This window comes from Hordeum vulgare, chromosome 2H (assembly GCF_904849725.1).
Source record: "Hordeum vulgare subsp. vulgare chromosome 2H, MorexV3_pseudomolecules_assembly, whole genome shotgun sequence".
NCBI classification, from domain to species: domain Eukaryota; kingdom Viridiplantae; phylum Streptophyta; class Magnoliopsida; order Poales; family Poaceae; genus Hordeum; species Hordeum vulgare.
In genome coordinates, this window is record NC_058519.1 from 606,691,258 (window position 1) to 606,716,871 (window position 25,614).

The window sequence follows — 25,614 nt, forward strand, 5'->3', positions numbered from 1 at the left end:
TGATACGTCTCCATCGTATCTACTTTTACAAACTCCTTTCCCTTGTTTTGGACTCTAATTTGCATGATTTGAATGGAACTAACCCGAACTGACGTTGTTTTCAGCAGAATTGCCATGGTGTTGTTTTTGTGCAGAAATGGAAGTTCTCGGAACGTCCTGAAAATTTGCGGAGAATATTTCTGGAAAATATGAGAAATACCTGCGCAAAGATCCACCGAAGGGGACGGGCCAGTGGGCCACAAGCCCTGTGGCCGCGGCCACCCCCCCCCCCCCTCGTCGCGGCCACCAAGCTTGTGGGGCCCACGTGGCTCTGCCGCCCCCAATTCCAGCGCTATTTATTCCCTTTCGTCACGGAAAAAATCAAAGAGAAAAGATTTCATCGCGTTTACTATCCAGAGGCGCCACCACATCCCGTTCTTTCCCTGGAGGGCAGATCTGGAGTCCGTTTTGGGCTCCGGATCAAGGAGATCGTCGCCATCGTCATCATCAACCTTCTTCCCTCCCAATTCCATGAAGCTCTTCATCATTCGTGAGTAATCTATTCGTAGGCTCGTTGGGCGGTGATGAGTAGGATGAGATCTATCATGTAATCGAGTTAGTTTTGACGGGGATTGATCCCTAGTATCCACTATGTTCTGAGATTGATGTTGCTACTACTTTGCCATGCTTAATGCTTGTCACTAGGGCCCGAGTGCCATGATTTCAGATCTGAAATTATTATGTTGTCACCAATATATGTGTGTTTTAGATCCGATCTTGCAAGTTGTAGTTACCTACTATGTGTTATGATCCGGCAACCCCGGAGTGACAATAACCGGAACCACTCCCGGTGATGACCATAGTTTGAGGAGTTCATGTGTTCACCAAGTGCTAATGCGTTGATCCGATTCTTTATTAAAAGGAGAACCTTAATATCCCGTAGTATCCATTTGGACCCCGCTGCCACGGGAGGGATGGACAATAGATGTCATGCAAGTTCTTTTCCCTAAGCACGTATGACTACACACGGAATGCATGCCTACATCACATCGACGAACGGGAGGTAGCCACATATCTCTCCGTGTTATAACTGTTGCATGATGAATGTCATCCAACAAATCACCGATCCATTGCCTACGAGTTTGTCCCACTGTTGCTGTTACTTGCTTTGCTCTGCTGCTGTTACTACTGTTGCTGCTACTGTTACTTGTGTTGTTGTTACTTGCTTTGCTCTATTGCTGTTACTACTGTTACTTGCTGCTACTGTTACTTGCTTTGTCCTGCTGCTGTCACTACTGTTGCTACTACTGTCACTTGCTGTTGTTGTTGCTTGCTACTGTTGCTACTTGCTACTGTTGCTACTTGCTACTGTTGTCACTACTGTTGTTCCTTGCCACTGTTGTTACTCGTTACACTGTTGCGACCTGCTACAATACTTTTCTGGCGCCATTGATACAACAGTTAGGAATAGTCTGCCTCGTCAACAGATCGTTTCTGGCACCGTTGCTATCATACTCCTTTTGCTGCTTATATATTACTTGCAGATACTAATCTTTTAGGTGTGGTTGAACCGAAAACTCAACTGCTAATACTGGAGAACGTCCTTTCACTCCCATCGTGTCGAACCAACAAATTTGGGTTAGATACACTACCCTCGAAAACTGTCGTGATCCCACACTCTGGTGGGCCATTGCAAGACAATTGCTAATTGTTGAGCAACTGGAAGCAGTTCTTTTCTGGCACCATTGCCAGGGGACTGCTAGCAGCTCTTTTCTGGCGCCGTTGCCGGGGAGGAAAGCTATATTCTCTGAGTCACTTGGGATTTATATCTGCTGATCACTATGAAGAAACTGAAAGATCCAAGAACCAAAGTCTTGCCCTCAACTACGAGGGGAGGTAAGGAATTGCCATCTAGCTCTGCACTTGATTCACCTTCAGTTATGAGTAAGTTTGCGACACCACCTCCTACTAGAAATCTTGATATGTCGCGTGTACTTGATGATGCTTATGATTCTACTATGCCTAATACTGCTAGAGATGTTATGCCTGATACTACTAGAGATGCTATGCCTGATACTGCTATCCATGATGCTATGCTTGATACTACTTTGCCTGATGATGCTAGAGATGCTATTTTTCCTGATGATGCTATGCTTGATACTGCTTTGTATGATGATGCTAGAGATGCTATTTTGCCTGATGATGCTATGCTTGATACTGCTAGAGACGCTGCCTTGCCTGATATGCCACTAGGGGTATTCCTTGATGCTCGTATTGCTAGAGTTACTGCCAATGCTCGTGATGCTTCTGAAACTGTCGATACTATTGAGATAGAACCTGCTTTTGCTCCTGCTAGATCTAGCTCTCCTAGATATGAATTGCCTGATATACCCGAGGGTTATGTTATGGAGGGAGAGATAGCTGAGAATTTTCTTGCGTGTAAGGATGCCTATGACGCTGAGAAATTACTTCTCAGGTGGAAGGAAAAATCTCTGAAAGCTAGGATGAAATACGACCCGAAGTTTGCCACCTCACCTATCTTTATCACCGATGAGGATTATGAATTGTCTGTCGACCCTGAGATAATCTCTCTAGTCGAATCTGATCCTTTCCACGGTTATGAGTCTGAGACGGTCGTAGCCCATCTTACCAAACTACACGATATAGCCACACTTTTCACTAGTGAGGAGAAGATCCGCTACTACTATATCCTTAAGTTGTTTCCTTTCTCTCTAAAGGATGACGCTAAAGCTTGGTTCACTTCTCTTGCTCCTGGATGTGTGAGTAGTCCCCAGGATATGGTCTATTACTTCTGTGAGAAATATTTCCCTGCCCATAAGAAGCAAGCTGTCTTGCAGGAAATATACAACTTTGCTCAACTCAAAGAAGAGAGTCTCCCACAAGCTTGGGGGAGGCTCATCCAGCTACAGAATGCTTTGCCTGATCACCCTCTTAAGAAGAACGAGATACTTGATATCTTCTATAACGGACTTACCGATGCCTCTAGAGACCACCTAGATAGTTGTGTCGGTTGTGTTTTTAGGGAACGAACTGAAGAACAAGCTGAGATCCTACTGAATAACATCTTGATCAACGATAATGCTTGGACTATTTCCGAACCACCTCCTAAGCCAACTCCTAAGAAAAGAGGTATTCTATTCCTCAGTCCTGAAGATATGCAAGAAGCCAAGAAATCTATGCAAGAGAAAGGCATTAGATCTGAAGAAGTCAAAAATCTACCGCCTATCGAAGAGATCCATGGTCTCGATAACCCGATACAAGTAGTAGAGGTGAATTCTCTACGTAGATTCAATGAGAGTGATATTCCTTTTGACAAACCTACTAGCCTATGCTTTGATGAATTTGACAACTTTGTTGCCAAATAACAAAGTTTCAATGATTATGTTGGCAGACAATTGGAACAAAGTACTCGTATGCTTAGTCATTTAAGTGCTTGTGTAGACACAAATGTCAATGATCTGAAGCTTCTGAGTAAACATGCCTCTATGATTACTACTCGGGTAGAACAAGTACTTAAAGCTCAGAATGACTTGCTCAATGAATTAAATGACAACTCTGTCAGAGTCATTACTAGAGGAGGCAAAGTGACTCAGGAACCTTTGTATCCTGAAGGCCATCCTAAGAGAATTGATCAAGATTCTCAAGGAATTAATGCTGATACACCCAGTCATCCTAAGAAGAAGAAGAAGAAGGATGATAGAAACCTACATGTCAGCTCACCAAATACTGTCACACGTGAAGAACCAAATGATATTTCTGCGTCTGATGGAGAAACACAATATGGTGATGAACATGAACCTGGTGACAATATGGACAGCGATGTTCATAATAATGCTCAACCTAGCAATGATAAGGGTGTGGAGATTAAACCTACGGTTAATCCTGATAACCCACAACCTAACAGATACGATAAGAATGACTTCACTGCTAGGAAGCATGGTAAAGAAAGGGAGCCATGGGTTCAGAGCCCCATGCCCTTTCCTCCTAAGCCATCCAAGAAAAAGGATGATGAGGATTTTGAGCGCTGTATTGAAATGTTGAGACCCGTCTTTCTGCAGATGCGATTAATTGATATGCTCAAAATGTCTCCATGTGCCAAGTACATGAAAGATATCGTGACCAATAAACGGAAGATACCAGATCTTGAGATCTCCACCATGCTTGCCAATTACACTTTCAAAGGTGGAACTCCTAAGAAACTTGGTGATCCCGGAGTGCGCACTATACCTTGCTCCATTAAAGGAAACTACGTAAGAACTGTCTTATGTGACCTTGGAGCCGGTGTTAGTGTTATGCCTCTCTCTCTTTATCGTAGACTTGAACTGGATAAGTTGACACCCACTGAAATTTCTCTACAAATGGCTGGCAAATCAACTGCTTTCCCTGTCGGCATTTGCGAGGATGTGCCTGTTGTGGTTGCTAACGTTACTATCTTGATGGACTTTGTTATCCTGGATATTCCTGAGGATGATGCCATGGCGATCATTCTTGGAAGACCATTCTTAAACACCGCAAGGGCTGTTATAGATTGCAGCAAAGGCAATGTCACCTTCCATGTCAATGGTAATGAGCATACAGTGCACTTTCCGAAGAAACGATGTCAAGTACATTGCATCAATGCCATCGAAAAAACTTCATCGATTCTTATTGGGAGCTTTGAATGCCCTATTCCTCGTGTTAAGATGAAGTATGATTTGCTTGTTGGGGAGATTCATATCCCCATTGAGGTGGCTTAGTGGCTATTCGACAATTCTCCGTTTCCTTTTGCGATTCGAAAAAGTTTTGTCATGAGGATTTGATCAACCCCATTGACGGATTTGTTTCGATGACCATGAAATGGATGAATCAAGGAGTCACATACCTCTGTTTTAAGCTTTTAATTTCTGTTGCTTAGAAGAAAAATGATAGATTTAGTTTAGTTTTTCCTGTTTTCTGTTTTAGCGTCCCGAAGAAAAGTACCCCGAAAATAAAAGTTCTCCGATGGTCCTGAAAATAAAATATGATTTTTTCTGAATTTTTTGAAAAATACTGGGACTGAGAGCTGGCATGGGGGCCACACCAGTGGGCCACAAGCCCTGTAGCCGCGGCCTCCCCCTTGGTCGTGGCCACCAAGCTTATGGGGCCCACAGGGACCCCCTCCACTCATTCCAGCTCCCATCCTCTTCTTCTACCTTCAGAAAAAATCGTTTCGCAGCTCAAACCCGTGTTCTTGCTCATTTGGTAGTGATTTTCGATCTCCTTCCTCAAAGCACCATTCTCCGAACCGTTTTGGGGAAATTACTCCTTGGTAAGTGACTCCTCCATTGGTCCAATTAGTTTCTACTCTAGTGCTTTATCCTTCGCGTATTCTTGCTACCTTGGTGACCCTGTTCTTGAGCTTGAAATGTTGATTTTAGCTGGTCCTAAGTAGTTTTAGCGCGTGATACGGTCTCTAGGCATTAGTAGGAGTAGTTTCTACAAGGAGTGGTTGGTCTTTATTCACTTTTCTCTTGAACTTCAAAAATTTCAGCAAAAAGAAATTATGTTCAGGAGGAAGTTTCATGGTGGTTCCTCAAGTAAGAAGGGTCCCCGTCTTTCTATTCGGGAGCCCGATCCTTATCAACTAAGGGACGCACCGGTACAACCATGTGAATGGCCTTTCGATGAGTTCATGATCGAAGCAGGCTTCAAGGATGAGTTTGATACACTTGTCCGCAATGCCGGGTTAGAAGAATTCCTCTTAGATAAATGTGAACAGTATGCTTTGCTCACTGCCTCTTTCATGCGTAGATTTAAATTTTCAGTTGGTCGTGACTCATCCATGCTGTTTGATCTGTATGATAAATCCTACACCATGGATTTGGAGGATTTCAATAGGATTTGCAAGATACCTGATGGGGGTAGCCTTAATGATCCTGCTAAGTCTTCGGTTAGAGATTTTGTCTCTAGTATAACTGTGGGAGAAACTAGAGACATCACGCAAGCTACTATAGGAAGTATTCATTTCCCTGCCTTGCACTACTTTGCCCTCTTCATAGGTAGATGCATTAACGGCAAGATTGAACATTGTCACCTATGCGCATCCGACCTTAGTATCCTTAAGAGCGTAGTGACGGGTGACAAAAGCTTCAACATGGGAGCTATTATAGCAAGGAGGCTGAATAAGAATGCTATTGATGGGGATTTCTTTGGCGGCATCTATGCCACTCGCATAGCAAATTTTCTTGGAGTACCCATCCGCGCAGGAGATCCCCCGCTCCATACAGCTTTCCTTGACCGCGTCGCTTTGACACGCTACCAGTTCCTTGAGAGGGATGATGAATCCCTTCTATACCGATTGATATTTAACCGGCAGCGTGTTTTCCATATTACCCTTCCTGCTCCTGCTTTCTTTGACTTTCAGGTAAAACGGAGATACTACATAACCAAAGGAGAGGAAGAGGAGTATGAGAGGGAGGCGACGGCTGCTCGTCTCCGTGAGGCAGCTATCCAAGCAGTGGTTGCAGTGCTCCCGTATAACCCCGATTATGATTTTGGGTTTTTCCAGGACCGTCCTTGGGAGTAGACCAAGCTAGGCCAAAAGCCTAAGCTTGGGGGAGTACGTGTTTGCACTAACTTTACATTCATGCTTATGCTTTCACTTTGTTAGTCGGTGTTTACACTTTGCCACTGTATTACCCATGCTAGTTTATTTTCGTTTTCTTGTTTTCTTGTTTTGTGTCCTTATGAGAAAATCCAAAAAGATTTTCCTTTCTTCTTTTGCTTGTTGGGAGCTTTCCCGTGTAAATAGTTTTCTTTTTCTTTAAGTCAAGGTAGAAGACCATGGTTACAATGTTTAGTGGCTCTCGCATGCATACCTGTTCATTTGTTAAAGAGCCATATTACTTTGTCTTCTCCTTTGTGTTTGCCTGCAGATTTAGCTTAGTCCAATGCACGAGCACTCTTATTATTGTTCACATCGTTCGATCGTTCAAGTGAAAGGCAATAATGATGATATATGATGAAGTGACTCAGACTGGAAAAGCTGGTATGGACTCTATCTATTTTGTTTTTGTAAATATGACTAGCTTGTCGTCCCAGATTCAGCTTTATTGAGAGAGAACCATGTTTGCAATGACAACTTAGAGATCATAGTTTCTGATGCCATGCTTAATTAGCTAGGAGCTTATAATGGTTTGTCTTGAATGCCAACATAGATTTTGAGATGACTATGATGTAGTATGATAGGATGGTATTCTCCTTTGAATGATTCAAGTGGCTTGACTTGGCGCATGTTCATGCATGTAGTTGAAACAAAATCAACATAGCCTCTATGATGTTCGTGTTCATGGTGATTTATATCCTGCTCATGCTTGCACTCAATGTTAGTCAAACTCATTGCATCTTGATGATTGTTGTCGCTCTCTAGTTGGTCGCTTCCCAGTCTTTTGCTAGCATTCACTTGTACTAAGAGGAATGCTGCTTGTGCATCCACTTCCATAAACCCAAAAGTTTTTCCATGAGAGTCCATCGTACCTACCTATTTGCGGTATCTACCTGCCGTTCCAAGTAAATTTGCATGTGCCATTCTCTAAACCTTCAAGAAATAATCTGTTTTGCATGCCCGAAACGCTCATGTGGTGACAGGGGGCTATTGGTATCTTCCATGTTAGGCGTGTTATCCTCGACATGTGTTTATTCACTGTCATTCACGAGAAAGGGGCCGGTAATTGGAATGCCCAGTTCCATGCTTAAATCGAAAACATAACTGTAAAACAAAACTCCCCCCGGATTGATGTTAGTATGGACGATACCCGAGGATTCGGCTAGCCGTGGAGTGTGATTGATTGGTGGTGGGGGAGTTAAAACTTCACTTTTCTGTTTGGGAACCGCCTATAGCATGAGTAGCATGGAAGATATTGAGAACTCTTGGTCATTGCGTTGAGAATGAAAGCATACCACCCAAAATTATTATCTCTGTTTTCAAAGCTTGAGCTCTGGCACCTCTGCAAATCAATGCTTCCCTCTGCGAAGGGCCTGTCTATTTATTTTCCAGTTGAGTCATCCTCTTCTTATATAAGCACCAATTAGAGAGGACCTCTGTCATTTTTATGCTTTGCTTTTGATTGATATTGAGTATGACTATGACTGGATCTTCGTTGCTATGAATTACAATGTTTAGTCAGCCCTTGATCTTTGAAAGTGCTCTGCATTTATGTTTGGCGGTCTCAGAAAGAGCTAGCGAGATACCACCTATTCATATTGCTTCATGCTTGTTTTGATTGAATTGTTGGTATCTGAAACTCGTTATTATTTGCTCGCTAGTTGATTATGCCATTGATATTAGTTTACCGTGAGACCTATGTGTCACTTGCTTATGTGGTTAACTTGTGATCTTGCTGAAATTCTGGTTATGAGTTAGACATAGTTGCAACAACAAGATCAAACAGAGTTTGTCAAAGTTTTCTTCTCTTTCAGTTTGTCAACTGAGTTGCTTGAGGACAAGCAAGGTTTTAAGCTTGGGGGAGTTGATACGTCTCCATCGTATCTACTTTTCCAAACTCTTTTGCCCTTGTTTTGGACTCTAATTTGCATGATTTGAATGGAACTAACCCGGACTGACGATGTTTTCAGCAGAATTGCCATGGTGTTGTTTTTGTGTAGAAATGAAAGTTCTTGGAATGTCCTGAAAATTTACGGAGAATATTTCTGGAAAAAATGAAAAATACCTGCGCAAAGATCCACCGGAGGGGACGGGCCAGTGGGCCACAAGCCCTGTGGCCGCGGCCACCAAGCTTGTGGGGCCCACGTGGCTCTGCCGCCCCCAATTCCAGCGCTATTTATTCCCTTTCGTCACGGAAAAAAATCGAAGAGAGAAGATTTCATCGCGTTTACGATCCACACGCGCCGCGACATCCCGTTCTTGCCCTGGAGGGCAGATCTGGAGTCCGTTTTGGGCTCCGGATCAAGGAGATCGTCGCCATCGTCATCATCAACCTTCGTCCCTCTCCAATTCCATGAAGCTCTTCATCGTTCGTGAGTAATCTATTCGTAGGCTCGCTGGGCGGTGATGAGTAGGATGAGATCTATCATGTAATCGAGTTAGTTTTGATGGGGATTGATCCCTAGTATCCACTATGTTCTGAGATAGATGTTGCTACTACTTTGCCATGCTTAATGCTTGTCACTAGGGCCCGAGTGCCATGATTTCAGATCTGAAATTATTATGTTGTCACCAATATATGTGTGTTTTAGATCCGATCTTGCAAGTTGTAGTTACCTACTATGTGTTATGATCCGGCAACCCCGGAGTGACAATAACCGGAACCACTCCCGGTGATGACCATAGTTTGAGGAGTTCATGCGTTGATCCGGTTCTTTATTAAAAGGAGAACCTTAATATCCCGTAGTATCCATTTGGACCCCTCTGCCACGGGAGGGATGGACAATAGATGTCATGCAAGTTCTTTTCCCTAAGCATGTATGACTACACATGAAATGCATGCCTACATCACATCGACGAACGGGAGCTAGCCACATATCTCTCTGTGTTATAACTGTTGCATGACGAATGTCATCCAACAAATCACCGATCCATTGCCTACGAGTTTGTCCCACTGCTGCTGTTACTTGCTTTGCTCTGCTGCTGTTGCTACTGTTTCTGCTACTGTTACTTGTTGCTGCTGTTACTTGCTTCGCTCTGTTGTTGTTACTACTGTTGTTACTACTGTTACTTGCTGCTACCGTTACTTGCTTTGTCTTGCAGTTGCTGCCACTACTGTTGCTACTACTGTCACTTGCTGTTGTTGCTGCTTGCTACTGTTGCTACTTGCTACTGTTGTCACTACTGCTGTTCCTTGCCAATGTTGTTACTCGTTACACTACTGCTACCTGCTACAATACTTTTCTGGCGCCATTGATACAACAGTTAGGAATAATCTGCCTCATCAACAGATCGTTTCTGGCACCGTTGTTATCATACTCCTTTTGCTGCTTATATCCTGCTTGCAGATACTAATCTTTCAGGTGTGGTTGAACCGACAACTCAAAAGCTAATACTGGAGAATATCCTTTCACTCCCATCGTGTCGAACCAACAAATTTGGGTTGAATACTCTACCCTCGAAAACTGCCACGATCCCACACGCTGGTGGGCCATTGCAAGACAATTGCTAATTGTTGAGCAACTAGAAGCAGTTCTTTTCTAGCACCATTGTCAGGGGACTGCTAGCAGTGCTCACTTAAGACAATGTGGAATTGTTTCACAGTTGACACCGCCTGGAACACCACAGCGTAATGGTGTGTCCGAACGTCGTAATCGTACTTTATTAGAGATGGTGCGATCTATGATGTCTCTTACCGATTTGCCGTTATCGTTTTGGGGTTATGCATTAGAAACAGCTGCATTCACTTTAAATAGGGCGCCATCAAAATCCGTTGTGACGAGACCATACGAACTGTGGTATGGCAAAAGACCAAAGTTGTCATTTCTTAAAGTTTGGGGATGTGATGCTTATGTCAAAAAGCTTCAGCCTAAAAAGCTGAAACCCAAAGCGGAAAAGTGCGTCTTCATAGGTTACCCGAAAGAGACAGTTGGGTATACCTTCTATCTCAAATCCGAGGGCAAAGTATTTGTTGCTAAGAACGGAGCTTTTCTCGAGAAGGAGTTTCTCTCGAGAGAATTGAGTGGGAGGAAGATAGAACTTGATGAGGTTGTCGAACCTCTCATCCCTCTGGATGGTGGCGCAGGGCAAGAGGAAACCCCTGTCGTTGCGATGCCGGTTGAGGAGGAAGTTAATGATGATGATCATGGAACTCCGAATCAAGTTTCTATCGGACCTCACAGGTCGACGAGATCGCGTACTGCTCCAGAGTGGTACGGTAATCCCGTCTTATCAATTATGTTGTTAGACAACAATGAGCCTGCGAATTATGAAGAAGCAATGGTGGGCCCGGATTCCAACAAATGGCTAGAGGCCATGAAGTCCGAGATAGGATCTATGTATGAAAACAAAGTGTGGACTTTGGAAGTACTACCTGAAGGCTGCAAGGCTATTCAGAACAAATGGATCTTTAAGAAGAAGACGGACGCTGACGGTAATGTGACCGTTTATAAAGCTTGACTTGTGGCAAAGGGTTTTTCACATGTTCAAGGGATTGACTACGATGAAACATTCTCACCCGTAGCGATGCTTAAGTCCGTCCGAATCATGTTAGCAATAGCTGCATTTTTTGATTATGAAATCTGGCAGATGGATGTCAAAACGGCGTTCCTTAAGGAAGAGTTGTATATGATGCAACCCGAAGGTTTTGTCGATCCTAAAAATGCTGACAAAGTGTGCAAGCTCCGACGATCCATTTATGGACTGGTGCAAGCATCTCGGAGTTGGAATAAACGCTTTGATGAGGTGATCAAAGCATTTGGGTTTATACAAGTGGTTGGAGGATCTTGTATTTACAAGAAAGCGAGTGGGAGCTCTGTGGTGTTCCTAATACTATATGTGGATGACATATTACTGATTGGAAACAGCGTGGAGTTTTTGGAGAGCATAAATGATTACTTGAATAAAAGTTTCTCTATGAAGGACCTAGGAGAAGTTGCTTACATTCTAGGCATTAAGATCTATAGGGATAGATCAGAACGCCTGATAGGACTTTCACAAAGCACATACCTTGATAAAGTTTTGAAGAGGTTCAAAATGGAACAGTCCAAGAAGGGGTTCTTGCCAGTTTTACAAGGTACGAGATTGAGTAAGACTCAGTGCCCAGCAACTGATAAAGATAGAGAGCATATGAGCACCGTCCCCTATGCTTCAGCCATAGGTTCTATCATGTATGCAATGTTGTGCACTAGACCGGACGTTAGCCTGGCCATAAGTATGGCAGGCAGGTTCCAGAGTAATCCAGGAGTGGATCACTGGACGGCGGTCAAGAATATCCTGAAGTACCTGAAAAGGACTAAGGAGATGTTTCTCGTATATGGAGGTGACAAAGAGCTCGCCGTAAAGGGTTACGTCGATGCAAGCTTTGACACAGATCCGGACGACTCTAAGTCGCAGACCGCATACATATTTATTCTTAATGGGGGTGCGGTAAGCTGGTGCAGTTCCAAGCAAAGCGTCGTAGCTGATTCTACATGTGAAACGGAGTACATGGCTGCCTCAGAAGCAGCTAAGGAGGGTGTCTGGATGAAGCAGTTCATGACGGATCTAGGAGTGGTGCCGAGCGCACTCAATACAATAACCCTGTTTTGTGACAACACGGGTGCCATTGCCTTAGCAAAGGAACCACGGTTTCACAAGAAGACCAGACACATCAAACGATGCTTCAACCTCATCCGCGCCTACGTCGAGGAGGAGGACGTGAATATATGCAAAGTGCACACGGATCTGAATGTGGCAGACCCGCTGACTAAACCTCTTCCACGAGCAAAGCATGATGAACACCAGAACTGTATGGGTGTTAGATTTATTACAATGTAATTCGCATGGCGATGTGAGGACTAGATTATTGACTCTAGTGCAAGTGGGAGACTGTTGGAATTATGCCCTAGAGGCAATGATGAATAAGTTATTATTATAATTCCTGTATCAAGATAATCGTTTATTATCCATGCTATAATTGTATTGAATGAAGACTTAGATGCATGTGTGGATACATAGACAAAACACTGTCCCTAGCAAGCCTCTAGTTGGGTAGCCAGTTGATCAAGGATAGTCAGGGTCTTCTGACTATGTACAAGGTGTTGTTGCTTAATAACTGGGTCACATCATTGGGTGAATCATGTGATGGACTAGACCCAAACTAATAGACGTAGCATGTTGGTCGTGTCATTTTGTTGCTATTGTTTTCTGCGTGTCAAGTATTTATTCCTATGACCATGAGATCATATAACTCACTGACACCGGAGGAATGCTTTGTGTGTATCAAACGTCACAACGTAACTGGGTGACTATAAAGATGCTCTACAGGTATCTCCGAAGGTGTCCGTTGAGTTAGTATGGATCAAGACTGGGATTTGTCACTCCGTGTGACGGAGAGGTATCTCGGGGCCCACTCGGTAATACAACATCACACACAAGCCTTGCAAGCAATGTGACTTATTGAAAGTCACGGGATCTTGTATTACAGAACGAGTAAAGAGACTTGCTGGTAAACGAGATTGAAATAGGTATGCGGATAGTGACGATCGAATCTCGGGCAAGTAACATACCGAAGGACAAAGGGAATGACATACGGGATTATATGAATCCTTGGCACTGAGGTTCAAACGATAAGATCTTCGTAGAATATGTAGGATCCAATATGGGCATCCAGGTCCCGCTATTGGATATTGACCGAGGAGTCCCTCGGGTCATGTCTACATAGTTCTCGAACCCGCAGGGTCTGCACACTTAAGGTTCGGCGTTGTTTTATTTGTATTTGAGTTATATGGTTGGTTACCGAATGTTGTTCGAAGTCCCGGATGAGAACATGGACGTCACGAGGGTTTACAGAATGGTCCGGAGACGAAGATTGATATATAGGATGACCTCATTTGATTATCGGAAAGTTTTCAGCATTACCGGGAATGTACCGGGAGTGACGAATGGGTTCCGGATGTGCACCGGGGGGCAGCCCATCCCGGCGAAGCTCATAGGCCTTAGGGGTGCCGCACCAGCCCTTAGTGGGCTGGTGGGAAAGCCCAAGAAGGCCCGTGCACAGGAGATAAGAAAAATCAAAGAGAAAAAAAAGGGGGGAAGTAGGAAGGAAGGGAAGGACTCCACCTTCCAATCCTAGTTGGACTAGGATTGGAGGAGGATTCCTCCTCCCCCCTTCGGCCGAACCCCTTGGGGCTCCTTGAGCCTCAAGGCAAGGCCCCTCCCCTCCCTCCTATATATACTAAGGTATTAGGGCTGATTTGAGACAACTTTGCCACGGCAGCCCGACCACATACCTCCACGGTTTTCCCTCTAGATCGCGTTTCTGCGGAGCTCGGGCGGAGCCCTGCTGAGATAAGATCACCACCAACCTCCGGAGCGCCTTCACGCTGCCGGAGAACTCACCTACCTCTCCGTGTCTCTTGCTGGATCAAGAAGGCCGAGATCATCGTCAAGCTGTACGTGTGTTGAAGGCGGAGGTGCCGTCCGTTTGGCACTAGATCGGAGCGGATCGTGGGACGGATCGCGGGACGGTTCGTGGGACGGTTCGCGGGGCGGATCGAGGGATGTGAGGACGTTCCACTACATCAACCGCATTTATTAACGCTTCCTGCTGTGCGATCTACAAGGGTACGTAGATCTGAAATCCCCCTCGTAGATGGACATCACCATTATAGGTCTTCGTGCGCGTAGGAAAATTTTTGTTTCCCATGCAACGTTCCCCAACAATATTGGTATTCAACCCAATGCAATGCCAAGACTCTCAATGCAAACATCCAAACGCATCGTTAAGAATTTTGGAGCCCCCTTTTCCCCATGAATTGGAGGTTTGTAGACATGAGCTCGAATCCCGTATTCAATTTCCTTTAGGCTATGTTCGGTTGACAGATATTTGAAGAGGTTTGGCAAGGATTGAGGGAGACCATTTTACGGTATGCTCCTAGTGTCCAAGTGGCATCCATGGGAAGTCCCTATGCAACCTCGGTTATATGAAGTTATATTTGTTTCATGTAAGGACTAAATGGAACTCCAATCAGTCTAAGATATAACGTTGAATTAGTTTCATTAGCTCTAATCATTCTAACATATGACATGAAATTAGTTTCCTAAGGGCATCATCAAGACGGACCCTTAAACCGCCCGCATAGGTCCAAACCGCGATGTGCGGATGCAATTTGCTATCCAACGCGGGCCTTGTATCGGTCTGCCTAGCAGTTCGAATGTATTTTTCCGACATACTCGAGACAAACGTAGGAGGCTTTGCGGGAGTCCGGATAGCACCATGTAGGACTCCGACACCCCCAACCCACCCAAAACCATACCAAAATCCCTCCCAAACCTCACCCCTCAATCCTCCTCATTTTTCACCTGTTGTATTTATCTCTTGCATTCGTCGCCGTTACACCACCCTGGCCGCCTTGCCACACCATGTCAGAATCTACACCTTCGTCACCCAAGCTTTCTAGTCGGGCTCCACCCCGCTTCTCCTCCGCTGATTTTTGACCCCTCTCCTTCGACCGCCCCGCCCATGTCCGACAATTGTTCAATGAATTGTTGGAGCTAAAAAGACGTTCCTTCTTGTTTCAAGCGATGGATTCTGATTTGGAGTACATATACGAGCACCATGTTGAGTCGTTTGACGGCTCGTCTGATGAGGAGGACTACACGAATGAGATGGTGATGCAGGGTCCTTGAAGACACAGAGCGTGTGGAGGAGCATGTTCTCAATTTCAAGGGATCGATCAAGGGTCATCGAGTGCTTAATGCAACAGGGAGCGCGGCCATTTGACACTAATAGTCGACTACTTTGCCCCCGATGCACTCTTCCCTGATCATTTTCGTCGGGGTTTTCGAAAGAGCATGACTATATTCGACCGTTGGTACCATGACATTCAGTCCTATGATTCCTACTTCGTCTTAAATAAGGATGTCGTGGCAACGATTGGGTTCTCTGGTTACCAGAAGTGCATGGCTGCTCTCCGGATGCTTGCATATGGCACAACCACAGATTCGTGGGACGAGTATCTACAAATGTTTGAGAGCACATGTGGAGATGCCATGGTCAGTCCTATGATTCCTACAACCATTATTGTTTTACGTTCCTAGCTAGGCATAATGCATAGTTTCACGTGTTGTAGTAGTCATGAGAAAAATTCATCATGCTATAATCATATTCCCTTCTCTCAAAAGAAAGTTTTCTAATAGGTAAGAAAAAGTAACTGAAGGGACTAAACTTCACAACACAAGGGTCCGTGAGATCTATCTCAGGAGGAGGAGGAGGCTCCTCCTTCGACTTTTCATAAGTAATAGTTAATTCTTCATATATAGGTCTCAATAAAGGTACTTCCTCGATTCTTTCTCAAGCATATGACCCAATCCAAGATTTGGTATGACAAGTTGATCACTGTGTTTGGAAATTTTATCAACTAAGACATTAGGTGAGACCTTAATTTTAAGGTTTTCATCATAAGCAACATAATCCATTGATCTCAATTTCCTTATTTCTTCCAAATCATAAAGAATTCCTTCTATAGGTGGGCACTCACCATTAACCCTATAATGAGAAAATATTTATCTAGCTTGCTGCATAAGGTGATTGAACTCATGAACAAGAAATGTTGTTGCTAAACGTTTAGTAGGAGCATCCTCGATATTAGAGAATTCTAGAAACAACCAATGTATGAAGGGATGCATATGAACGAATTGTCTTTACAATTCAATTATGAGCAAAGATATAGCATCCGCATAACTAGTAGTATAGCAAGAATAGATCCTCCTATCAAGGGTAATAAGACAACACAGGTGAAAAAGTCTTGAATTACACTTTTCCAATAATTTACCACTACCTATGCGGAATTTCTTTGTTTGGATAATAGGTTCTCCTTTAGAAGGATCATCATCCGCAAGATTATCATTTTTTTCCTTGGCAACTTCATCAAAATTTCTTTTAGCATTATCACTAAAAAGTTAAATTGGAATATCTAGAACTTCCGCACTAGTGGCGGAACTAGCATGAATTTCAAACTCACACAAGGTAGCAACTTCAAGCAAACAAGAAGAAAACGAAACTAGTAAACTAGTAAAGATAAATATTTTTGTATTTTTTATTTTTATAGTAAGGAAAATATAGCACCAAATAAAAAGTAGAATAAGTGAATGATAATTTGTGAGAAGGTACTTGATAGTAAGTTGATGATACTCCGAGGCAACGGTGCTTGAAATCCTTCGTGATAATTGTGATCTGCTTTGAGGTTTTCCCCGAAGAGGATGGGATGATGCAACACAGTATAGATAAATATTTTTCCTCAATAAGAACCAAGGTTATCGAACCAATAGGAGGATCAGACAACTTCTCGTCTTCAACATCTACACACAAAAGTGCACACACTTGCACCCAATGTGGGCAAGAGGGTTGTCAATCCCCTTGAACTAGTTACTTGCAAGCAAATTAGTAGTGTAGATGATAGTTGGATAAATATAAAATAAATAAAAATTAAATAATGTCAGCAAGGTATTGAGAGTGTTTGTAAACATATATGTGAATATACCCAGGGGCATAGTGTTCGCTAGAGGCTTCTCTCTCGAAGAAGGCATACGATGGGTAAACAAATTACTGTTGGGCAATTGATAAAAAACGCATAATTATGCAATATTTATTCATGAAAATGATAATGTGTATATAGGCATCATGTCCATAAACAAGTAGACCGACTCTTGTTTGCATCTACTACTATTACTCCACCCATCGATCGCTATCTTGCATGCATCTAGAGTATTAAGTAAAATAGAGTAATGCTTGAAGAATGATGGCATGATGTAGACAAAGTAAATCTAATTAATATGAATAGACCCCATCGGTTTATCCTTAGTGACATAAATACAAATACATGTCTTGTCACCTACTTTGTCACTGGGATATAGAGCACCGCAAGACTAAACCCACTACAACGCACCTCTCTCACTAAAGATGAACCAATCTAGTTGGCCAAACTAAACCGGTAGTTCGAAGAGAATTACAAAGCTATAATGATCATACAAATAAGAACCAGATAATAATTCAGAGGAGACTCAAATCTTTTTCATGAATAATCTGAACATAAACCCACAATTCATCGGATCCCAACAAATGCACCGCACAAAGTGGTTACGTAAGATAGATCACCGCGGGAATCGTGGTGATCTTGGCAATGAAGAACATATATATAGAGAGAGAGACCCATCTAGGCACTAGCTATGGACCTGTAGGTCTGTCGTGAACTACTCACACATCACCATGGGAGCATCAAGGTTGATGTTAGAGGCCCTCTGTGATCGATCCCCCCTTTGGCAAGGCATAGGAACAGGGCTCCAGATGGGCACACGGTGGAACAGAGACTTGCGACAGCGAAAAAAGTGTTTTGAGAGGCTCTCTAGGGTTTTGGGAAATTATTAGAATTTACAAGACAGAGAGGGGTGCCGGAGGCCAAGGAAGGCGGGCAAAAGCCATCAGGGTGCAACCCCCCCTCCCCCCCCAGGGCGCGCCCTGTTGGTTTGTGGGGCCATCGTGCGGCCTCCGGTCTTCTCGCAAAGCTTCCATGTCTTATTTTGATCCAGAAAAAATCATCAAAAAGTTTTGGGGTATTTGGACTTCATTTGGTGATGTAAACATGAAAAGCCAAAAACGTGCAGAAAACAACAAATGTCACTTGGCACTGAGTTAATAGGTTAATGCTTAAAAATAATATAAAACAAAAAGTAAATACCGAAAAGGTATCCTAGAATGATAATATAATAGAATGGAACAATCAAAATCTATGGATACGTTGAAGATGTATCAGACCCTGGGACTGAGGAATCTGAGAACAAGCCGAGGGGAATGTTGAAGGTAACATCGAGCCTCCTATCCTTACCTGAGTCGCAAGCTAGTGCCACTCACTTACCATTCATATTATGTTCTTGTTTATTTGTTATTGCAGAAATTCGTAACCCATTGTCGCAAGCTAGTGGGCCTGCTTGGGTGCGCTACCTGAGTTGATGCTCATGTTTCTGGAGGGTCCGTGCGTACCCTCGCTTCATCAAGCCACACTGGCGAAGGTTCCTCTAGCCATGTCGCCTCGATATCTTGCATTGTTGAGGATGTCGAAGAAGAAGATGATGAGGAAGAAGAGGACGAGGAGCAAGTTGAGGAAGAAGAGGAAAGAGGTGATGAGGAGGAGTATGTTGACGATGGCGAACCTCCACCCACTCAGCAAACCCGGGACAAGAGGGGGCAGCAACCGAAGAAGGATTGGAAGAGTCCATTCACGTTTCAGAAAGCGCATCCTTATCATTGTCGCACGAAAAAGCTGGATGAGACCCGCTCAAAGAGGAATGAGGAGAGTACCTCCAAGACGGGAAGGAAGAGCAAGTGAAATGGCTGTCGTTGAACTACTCGCTTAGTTAAACTATTTGCTATTTGTGTTTGCTATGTCAAACTATTATGTATTGTCGATTTGTTACCTATTTACTACGTTGGACATGTAAATCTAAGCAACATGTTTAATGTGTTGAACTATAATTTATATGGATGTGTGATGCATGTTATAATATGTGTGATCAATAAATTTTGATTTACAAACTATAGTACTTGTGTGCAGAATTTAATAAAATCTAAATGACCAAATTTTGCACACAAAAATAAGTGGGAGAAGACCCTACCATCGTAATCCCCTGCGGTAGGGTTGCACACCCTATCGTTTTTTGCGTAGATTCCAGTTAGAGCACGTAGCACATGCCCCTACCGCCAAGGAATACGGCGGTAGGATCCTGCAGCCTACCGCCAGCCTCTGTGACGATATGACCGTTGCGCCACGTCAGCTCAACAAATGTTAGATGACGGTGGCTAACGTTAAGCTACCATCGGGAGCCCTGATGGTAGGTTGTTGTACCCTACAGTCGTCGACCCTGGTGATAGGAAAAGGTTAGATCCTGAAATTCTTGCCAACCAAGATCACATCTGGCTTGATTTTGACAAAAATGTCAAAACATCAAATTTAGCCACCTAGAGCGTTGTTGCCTGAACACATTAGAAATGTAGTTGATTCCAACCGACTGTTGGGTTCTCAATCCTATGATGCTTATTTTCTTCAACCTTCAGGCAACCGTCGCCCCGTCGACACCCAACCTCCACCACCGCTGACCATCGCCCCATCCACATTCTCCGGCTCCGACGCCAAAACCGTCCACCCCCAATTGCGCGCTCTACAAATTCATGAAGACTTCCCGAATTTGAGTCGCCTAACTCTTAGCACAACCGAAAAAAAAACTATAGGTTGGATGGTTGAAAGTTGAAAGGTCAAAAGTAGAGCCGAAGAAAGGATCCACTAGATCGGAGTGATAAGATGTGCACCGGTGCTTTTGGACCGACCAAGGCCCTCCCGGCTACGCACACCTGATGTGGACTTGGTTTAAGTCGATAGCAAAAGTTTATCCCAAATCAGCATCATCTGATTGCTACCGGTGCTGCGGATAGAATACACCTTTTTTTGTCCATAGTCAGGTAACTTCTAATGGCAGAATAACAGCTGGAGGCATATCCTCTTCCAGGTTGTCCGGCTTTAGTAGACTTCAAGGAGTTTCCCTTTAGAGAATCAAGACATTTTTATCCGCCCTGTTCACATTTCCAGAGCTGTGCAGAGCAGAATGACAGGTTATTCCACAATTATTCAAGAACTGTTTCTTGCTAAAAATGACTGATTATTCTTAGCTAGCTGTGCAGCAGAGACATAAAGAGAGAAAATCACTGCAGCTCTGCAGTGATTTTCAGATTCCATGGAACAAACTGGGAGTTCCTTTTCTTCTGCGAGCCCAGGAGCAAAGCATGGTGGAGCATATATGTTTAGGCACACTTGATACAACTGTGTTACAAAGGCTTTCACACAGCGAACCTACTGGAAATGTTCGACGTTCTCCACAAAAAGCGGAAACTGTTCGGTTCGAATCTAATGAGTGGCAGAGCTTCCACAAAACTGGCTGTAAGCGAACCCAGTAACAGTTCTTCGCATTCGAGCCAGATTGATGAGCTGAGGAATGACTCTTCCGCTTCATGAAATTCCAGGTTTGTATTGTATTTGTTTAAAATCCATGACATAGCTTGCTCGTTTGGCATCTCTTGAGCCCATGTTGTAAAGTGATTTCCTTAGACATGTCAATGATGAGGACAGAAGGGGGTAAGCGTTACCTATGATAATAAAAATGAAGACAATTAGTACCCAGTTTCCAGATTCATATATTTACATTAAAAGGGACAAAAACTGTCTGTATCGCTAGTGACCCCAGAACATACATGTTGCAATGCATGTTTAATGATTTTGTGATAATACCACATGCGCATACCCATTAAATACTGGTTGGTTCAAGACAAGCCAATGAGCTCAAGGATTGGCGACGTGAGCAATCCATATACCCTGGAATCTAATCAGCAGCTAGAACAACAGATATTTCTTACTTTGTGCAGTCTGTAACATAGTAATTCTTTTAAATTTCAATAAAAATCTGAAATTCCAGGGTATAAATACATCCATACACGCACATACATACGTATTAGGCACAAGGAGGAGGTTAGCCTTGATGGGTAGGTGGTGCCTCAGGAGGACACCTTCGGTGTTTGGGGTCAATGCTGCAGAAGGACGGGGATATCGATGAAGATGTGAACCGTCGAATCAAAGCCGGATGGATGAAGTGGCGCCAAGTGTCTGGCATTCTCTATGACAAGAGAGTGCCACAAAAGCTAAAAGTTCTATAGGACGACGGTTTGACTCGCAATGTTGTATGACGCTGAATGTTGGCCGACTAAAAGGCGACATGTGCAACAATTAGGTGTGGCGGAGATGCGCATGTTGAGATGGATGTGTGGCCACAAAAGGATGGACCGAGTCTAGAATGATGATATACGAGATAGAGTCGGGGTAGCACCGACTGAAGAGAAGCTTGTCCAACAACGTATGAGATGGTTTGGGCATATTCAGCGCAGGCCTCCAGAAGCTCAGTGCATAGCCGATGGCTAAAGCGTGTTGATAATGTCAAAAAAGGTCAGGGTAGACCGAACTTGACATGGAAGGAGTCCGTCAAGACAGATCTGAAGGACTGGAGTATCACCAAAGAACTAGCCATGGATAGGGGTGCATGGAAGCTTGTTATACATGTGCCAGAACCATGAGTTGGCCGAGAGATCTTATGGGTTTCACCTCTAGCCTCTCCCAACTTAGTTTGGGACTAAAGGCTTTGTTGTTGTTGTTGTTGTTGTTGTTGTTGTTTTATTCAAAAAGCTAAAGAAAGAGTCTATAGAAGATTCACTCCTCAAGGTTTTAATTTCCTCATTATTAGAAGCAAAATAAAATTCAGAATTCCTAGCCTCTCTCTATTGTCTAGCTCTTAACATAGCAATCATTCGCATTGTAATCAATTGTAACTTGGATAGCTTTTAGAAATTCCGGCATATCATCTTTAAGCATACATAAGCAACAGACGACGCTAAAATACATGAAAGTTGAGAAAGTCGTGTGTAAGATGTGAGATGCCCACAAGATGGAATGATCGTTCAAAACACAATTCTCAAAACTAGTGTGAAAATGTGCTTTGAATCTGAAACTGCAACTGTTGGAGGTTATTACGTACAAACAGGTGGTAAGGCGGATTTGTATGATAAAAACTTTAGATTCTGGTAGGCTAAATCAAACACTCAAACTTCTAAAAGTCACTCATATTCTTTAATCTCTCCGATCCAAAATAAGTGTCACAGTTTTGAACTAAGGTTAGTTCAACCTTAGTTCAAAACTGCGACTCTTATTATGGATCGGAGGGAGTACAAAATTAAGACACATAAACATTCAACTTTTCTTACTTAAACCTTATGGTTGGAGCATTAAAAAGTATGTAACAGAGCAGTCTGATAACTTGATAATCCAAACACACGGTGTGAACAGAACACTGAAAAGCGAGGACTCAATAACTTACTTTGTAAGTTTGAAACATTCAGTTTATAAATGGTAACCCCGAGTGCACTTTCCTTGCATATTCTTCATATTGAGAGCCAAAAAATTGCCTCAAGAAAAATTCTTCATATCTGCTCTTGAGTGAAGGGATCACAATAAAAACTGTAGCAGAAGCACACAAAATAATATACTTGACACTTATATGAAATATTCACATTAACTAGCCACATTCTGAAAAATGGGGAGCCTAGGATATAGAGGTAGAAATACGATTCTTTTAGAAGGATACGGTATCCGCTTTGAAAAGAAACGCCACAGCACCAATGCAAATAAAACTGTAGATACTGGATTGCACAGCATAACCTGTGTTCCAACTGCCCATAGAAGAAAGCCTGAATACCCAGGATGCCGCATAAATCTGTACAATTAAGCAGACTTTAGCAACTATAACCAGTTCTGCAGAACTATCACCATTTTTTTATGTTGCAACATAACGTAATGTTTAAGTTGGAGCACATGCAGAGGAAGGCAACAACATTACTCAAGACTATAAATGTTGAATTATGATGCAAGATAAGTACCTATAAATTCCATGAGTTACCAACTGATGCTGGTCTTCATACTGAATCCGTATAACATGTGTAAAGGCACGTCCAGCTGTCACGACAGCAATTTTACGAATAATTTCACCAAAAAGCACCATCAGAAGGCCAATATTACTGACAAACAGATACCCTTTTATTTCTGGGAAGAAAAGGCTTTCTGTCAGGTGTTCCGCCATCGCAAAACTCATTGCCAAAACATACTGCTTGCTGATAAGAAGTGCTGCATCAGAAGCACCTTAATTAGCTCACAACATGGTCATGCAGTAAGTTACATAATGCAAATTACAACTAAATGGTAAAGAAAGAAGATAAATGTAATAAAGAAGTAGTCACCAATCTATGCATGGTAGTGTTGTTTCATTTCTATTTGAGCATCTTATGTGTCAAGTTCATAAGCTGCGATTATGAATCTTCTAATTGTGTTAGTATCCAATCAAATATCCTTTCATTATATGTTGATAGATGAGCATCAGACATTTTGTTTCCACACAAAAATGGTACAACTCTGAAAACCATTCGATACTGAACAGTTATCCTAATTAATAAGAAAAAAACAGTACAAATAGGCTTCAACATTAATGAGAAAGCATGTCCTTGTATTTTCTGGTGGTAAACTGGAAGAGTTCCGAGCCAAAGTTAAGTGAACTAAAAAAAAGCAAGTGGGATAATCAAGTTTGAATAACTATTTGTCATCATCCCCAATTTGTAAAGTATAAAGATACATACTTATAATGGCTTATGAAGCAATAAATTAGGAATTTAATTAATCAGACAAATTGGAATTTAATTGGTAAAACACTACTCTGTAGAGACACTCAAATTGCACTTTCCGATTTTGGAGCTTGACCTCAACCTCATGTCAGCCTATTGACACCTTGTTCTTTCTGAGAACTGGGTGGTACTCGGTTGGCTAGAGCACACGTCTGTGAGCTCACCCACCCGCGATCGAGGCGCAGCCTCCGCAGGGCGCCTCATTTCTTCTAAAATACTGCCATGGGAGCTAGTGCCCGGTCATAAAGATGCTTCTATTTCTTATCCCCTAAATTTATGACAGTATAGCATTTGGTATCTTCTTTCTGCTGAATCATTAAGATAAACAGAGAAATTCTTACAATTGCATATAGACCGGACAGCACCGGTTATACTGTGGTTATTTTTCAGTTCAATGCTAGGTGAGAAATTGCCGAGGCCAAGCCAGCGATTATTACGCAGACAAAGAACGCAACCTGCCAATTCCTCTTAAGCAATATCAACTACCTAAACAAAATCAAGCTACGCCAATAACAATACAAATGGATCCGTCGCAACGACGCATCTTGGCATCCTGATGACCCCATATATGTGCTTCACAGTACTACATGTTAACTAGGTCTCTGTAATCTACACACACATGAATCATATGCTTCGGCAACGCCTTCTCTGCTTTCTACTCCACGAGCACTGTCTCTGAATAGCAAGAGGGGGGCGGGGCAAAGAGGCGATTCACTCACAGGTGGCGGTGACGTTGCGGTGGCCGTGGAAGAAGGCGGCCAGGATGTACTCGGAGCCGTGGAAGAGGACCAGGGCGGCCGCAAACTGCCACGCCTGTGCCCGCGCCGCCATGGGCAGAGCGGGGATCTGGAGACCGGAGCTTCCGCTGGGGCTCGGGACTTGGGCAGCGGGAAGAGATGCTTGGCGTTGGTGAGGTGCCGGGCGGAGGAGATGCCGCATGCGGAAGCTTTTACTGGGGACCTGGACGGGTTCCGGAAAAGCTTGGGGTTGGGGCGGCCATGGCGACGCGAAGCTGTCGGGCCGCCGGGATGGATAGAGAAAGGAGCTACTGGGCCGGCACGCAAATATAAAGGCCTGACACGGCACGGCAGCCCGAAGGCCTCGGCTCGGCCTGGCACGCGACCTAAAAATGCCTTCGTTCATTTCCGGCCTTTCCGGCCTTCTGCATTTAAAAATTCCGAAAGCTCTAGAAATTTAAGGAAAGACAGACAATCTAAAAAATAAGAAAAAAATACAAAAACAAGGTAACAGAGGCAAAGTGTCATATGAAAAATATACACAAAGTGTGTCTAAGAAGGCCAGATTATTTTTTGAGAAATCTCGCCTTTCTTATTCATTCATAGCACGTGCAAGTACAATGTTTGTGTCATGGCAGGAGCCCGACCACACATGTCTATCCTCACCTAAATTACAAACAAATTTAACGAGATTAATGGTTTCAGCACTAAGAACCCTAGTCTCAACAGAAAAAAAAAACTAGACTGAAATCTATTACATCAGTACTTGATCTCTTGAAGAATAGCTGCATTGGGTCCTCCTATCCCCCTCGTGATGTCGTTAACCACCTCCCGACAGGCTGAAGCAACACAAATGTTGTGTTCATCAAGGTCCTCGGCGAGATATATTGCTTCTCGGAAAGCATAAGACTCCCATATAGCAGTATCATTGGATCCCCGGAAAACCACAGTTG

General features: G+C 43.3%; 1 protein-coding gene across 1 annotated transcript; it reads right to left on the minus strand.

Annotated features, from left to right (window-relative positions):
- Nucleotides 1-20,276: 20,276 nt before the first annotated feature.
- LOC123427708 (probable protein-S-isoprenylcysteine O-methyltransferase) lies at nt 20,277-24,951 on the minus strand. The gene is made up of 5 exons (XM_045111817.1): nt 24,644-24,951; nt 23,130-23,373; nt 22,838-22,966; nt 22,571-22,679; nt 20,277-20,795 (listed from the first exon to the last, which is right to left on the minus strand). The coding sequence occupies exons 1-4, from the start codon at nt 24,861-24,863 to the stop codon at nt 22,589-22,591; spliced, it is 684 nt and encodes a 227-aa protein (XP_044967752.1). The 5' UTR covers nt 24,864-24,951; the 3' UTR covers nt 20,277-20,795; nt 22,571-22,588.
- Between the last annotated feature and the right edge of the window lie 663 nt (nt 24,952-25,614).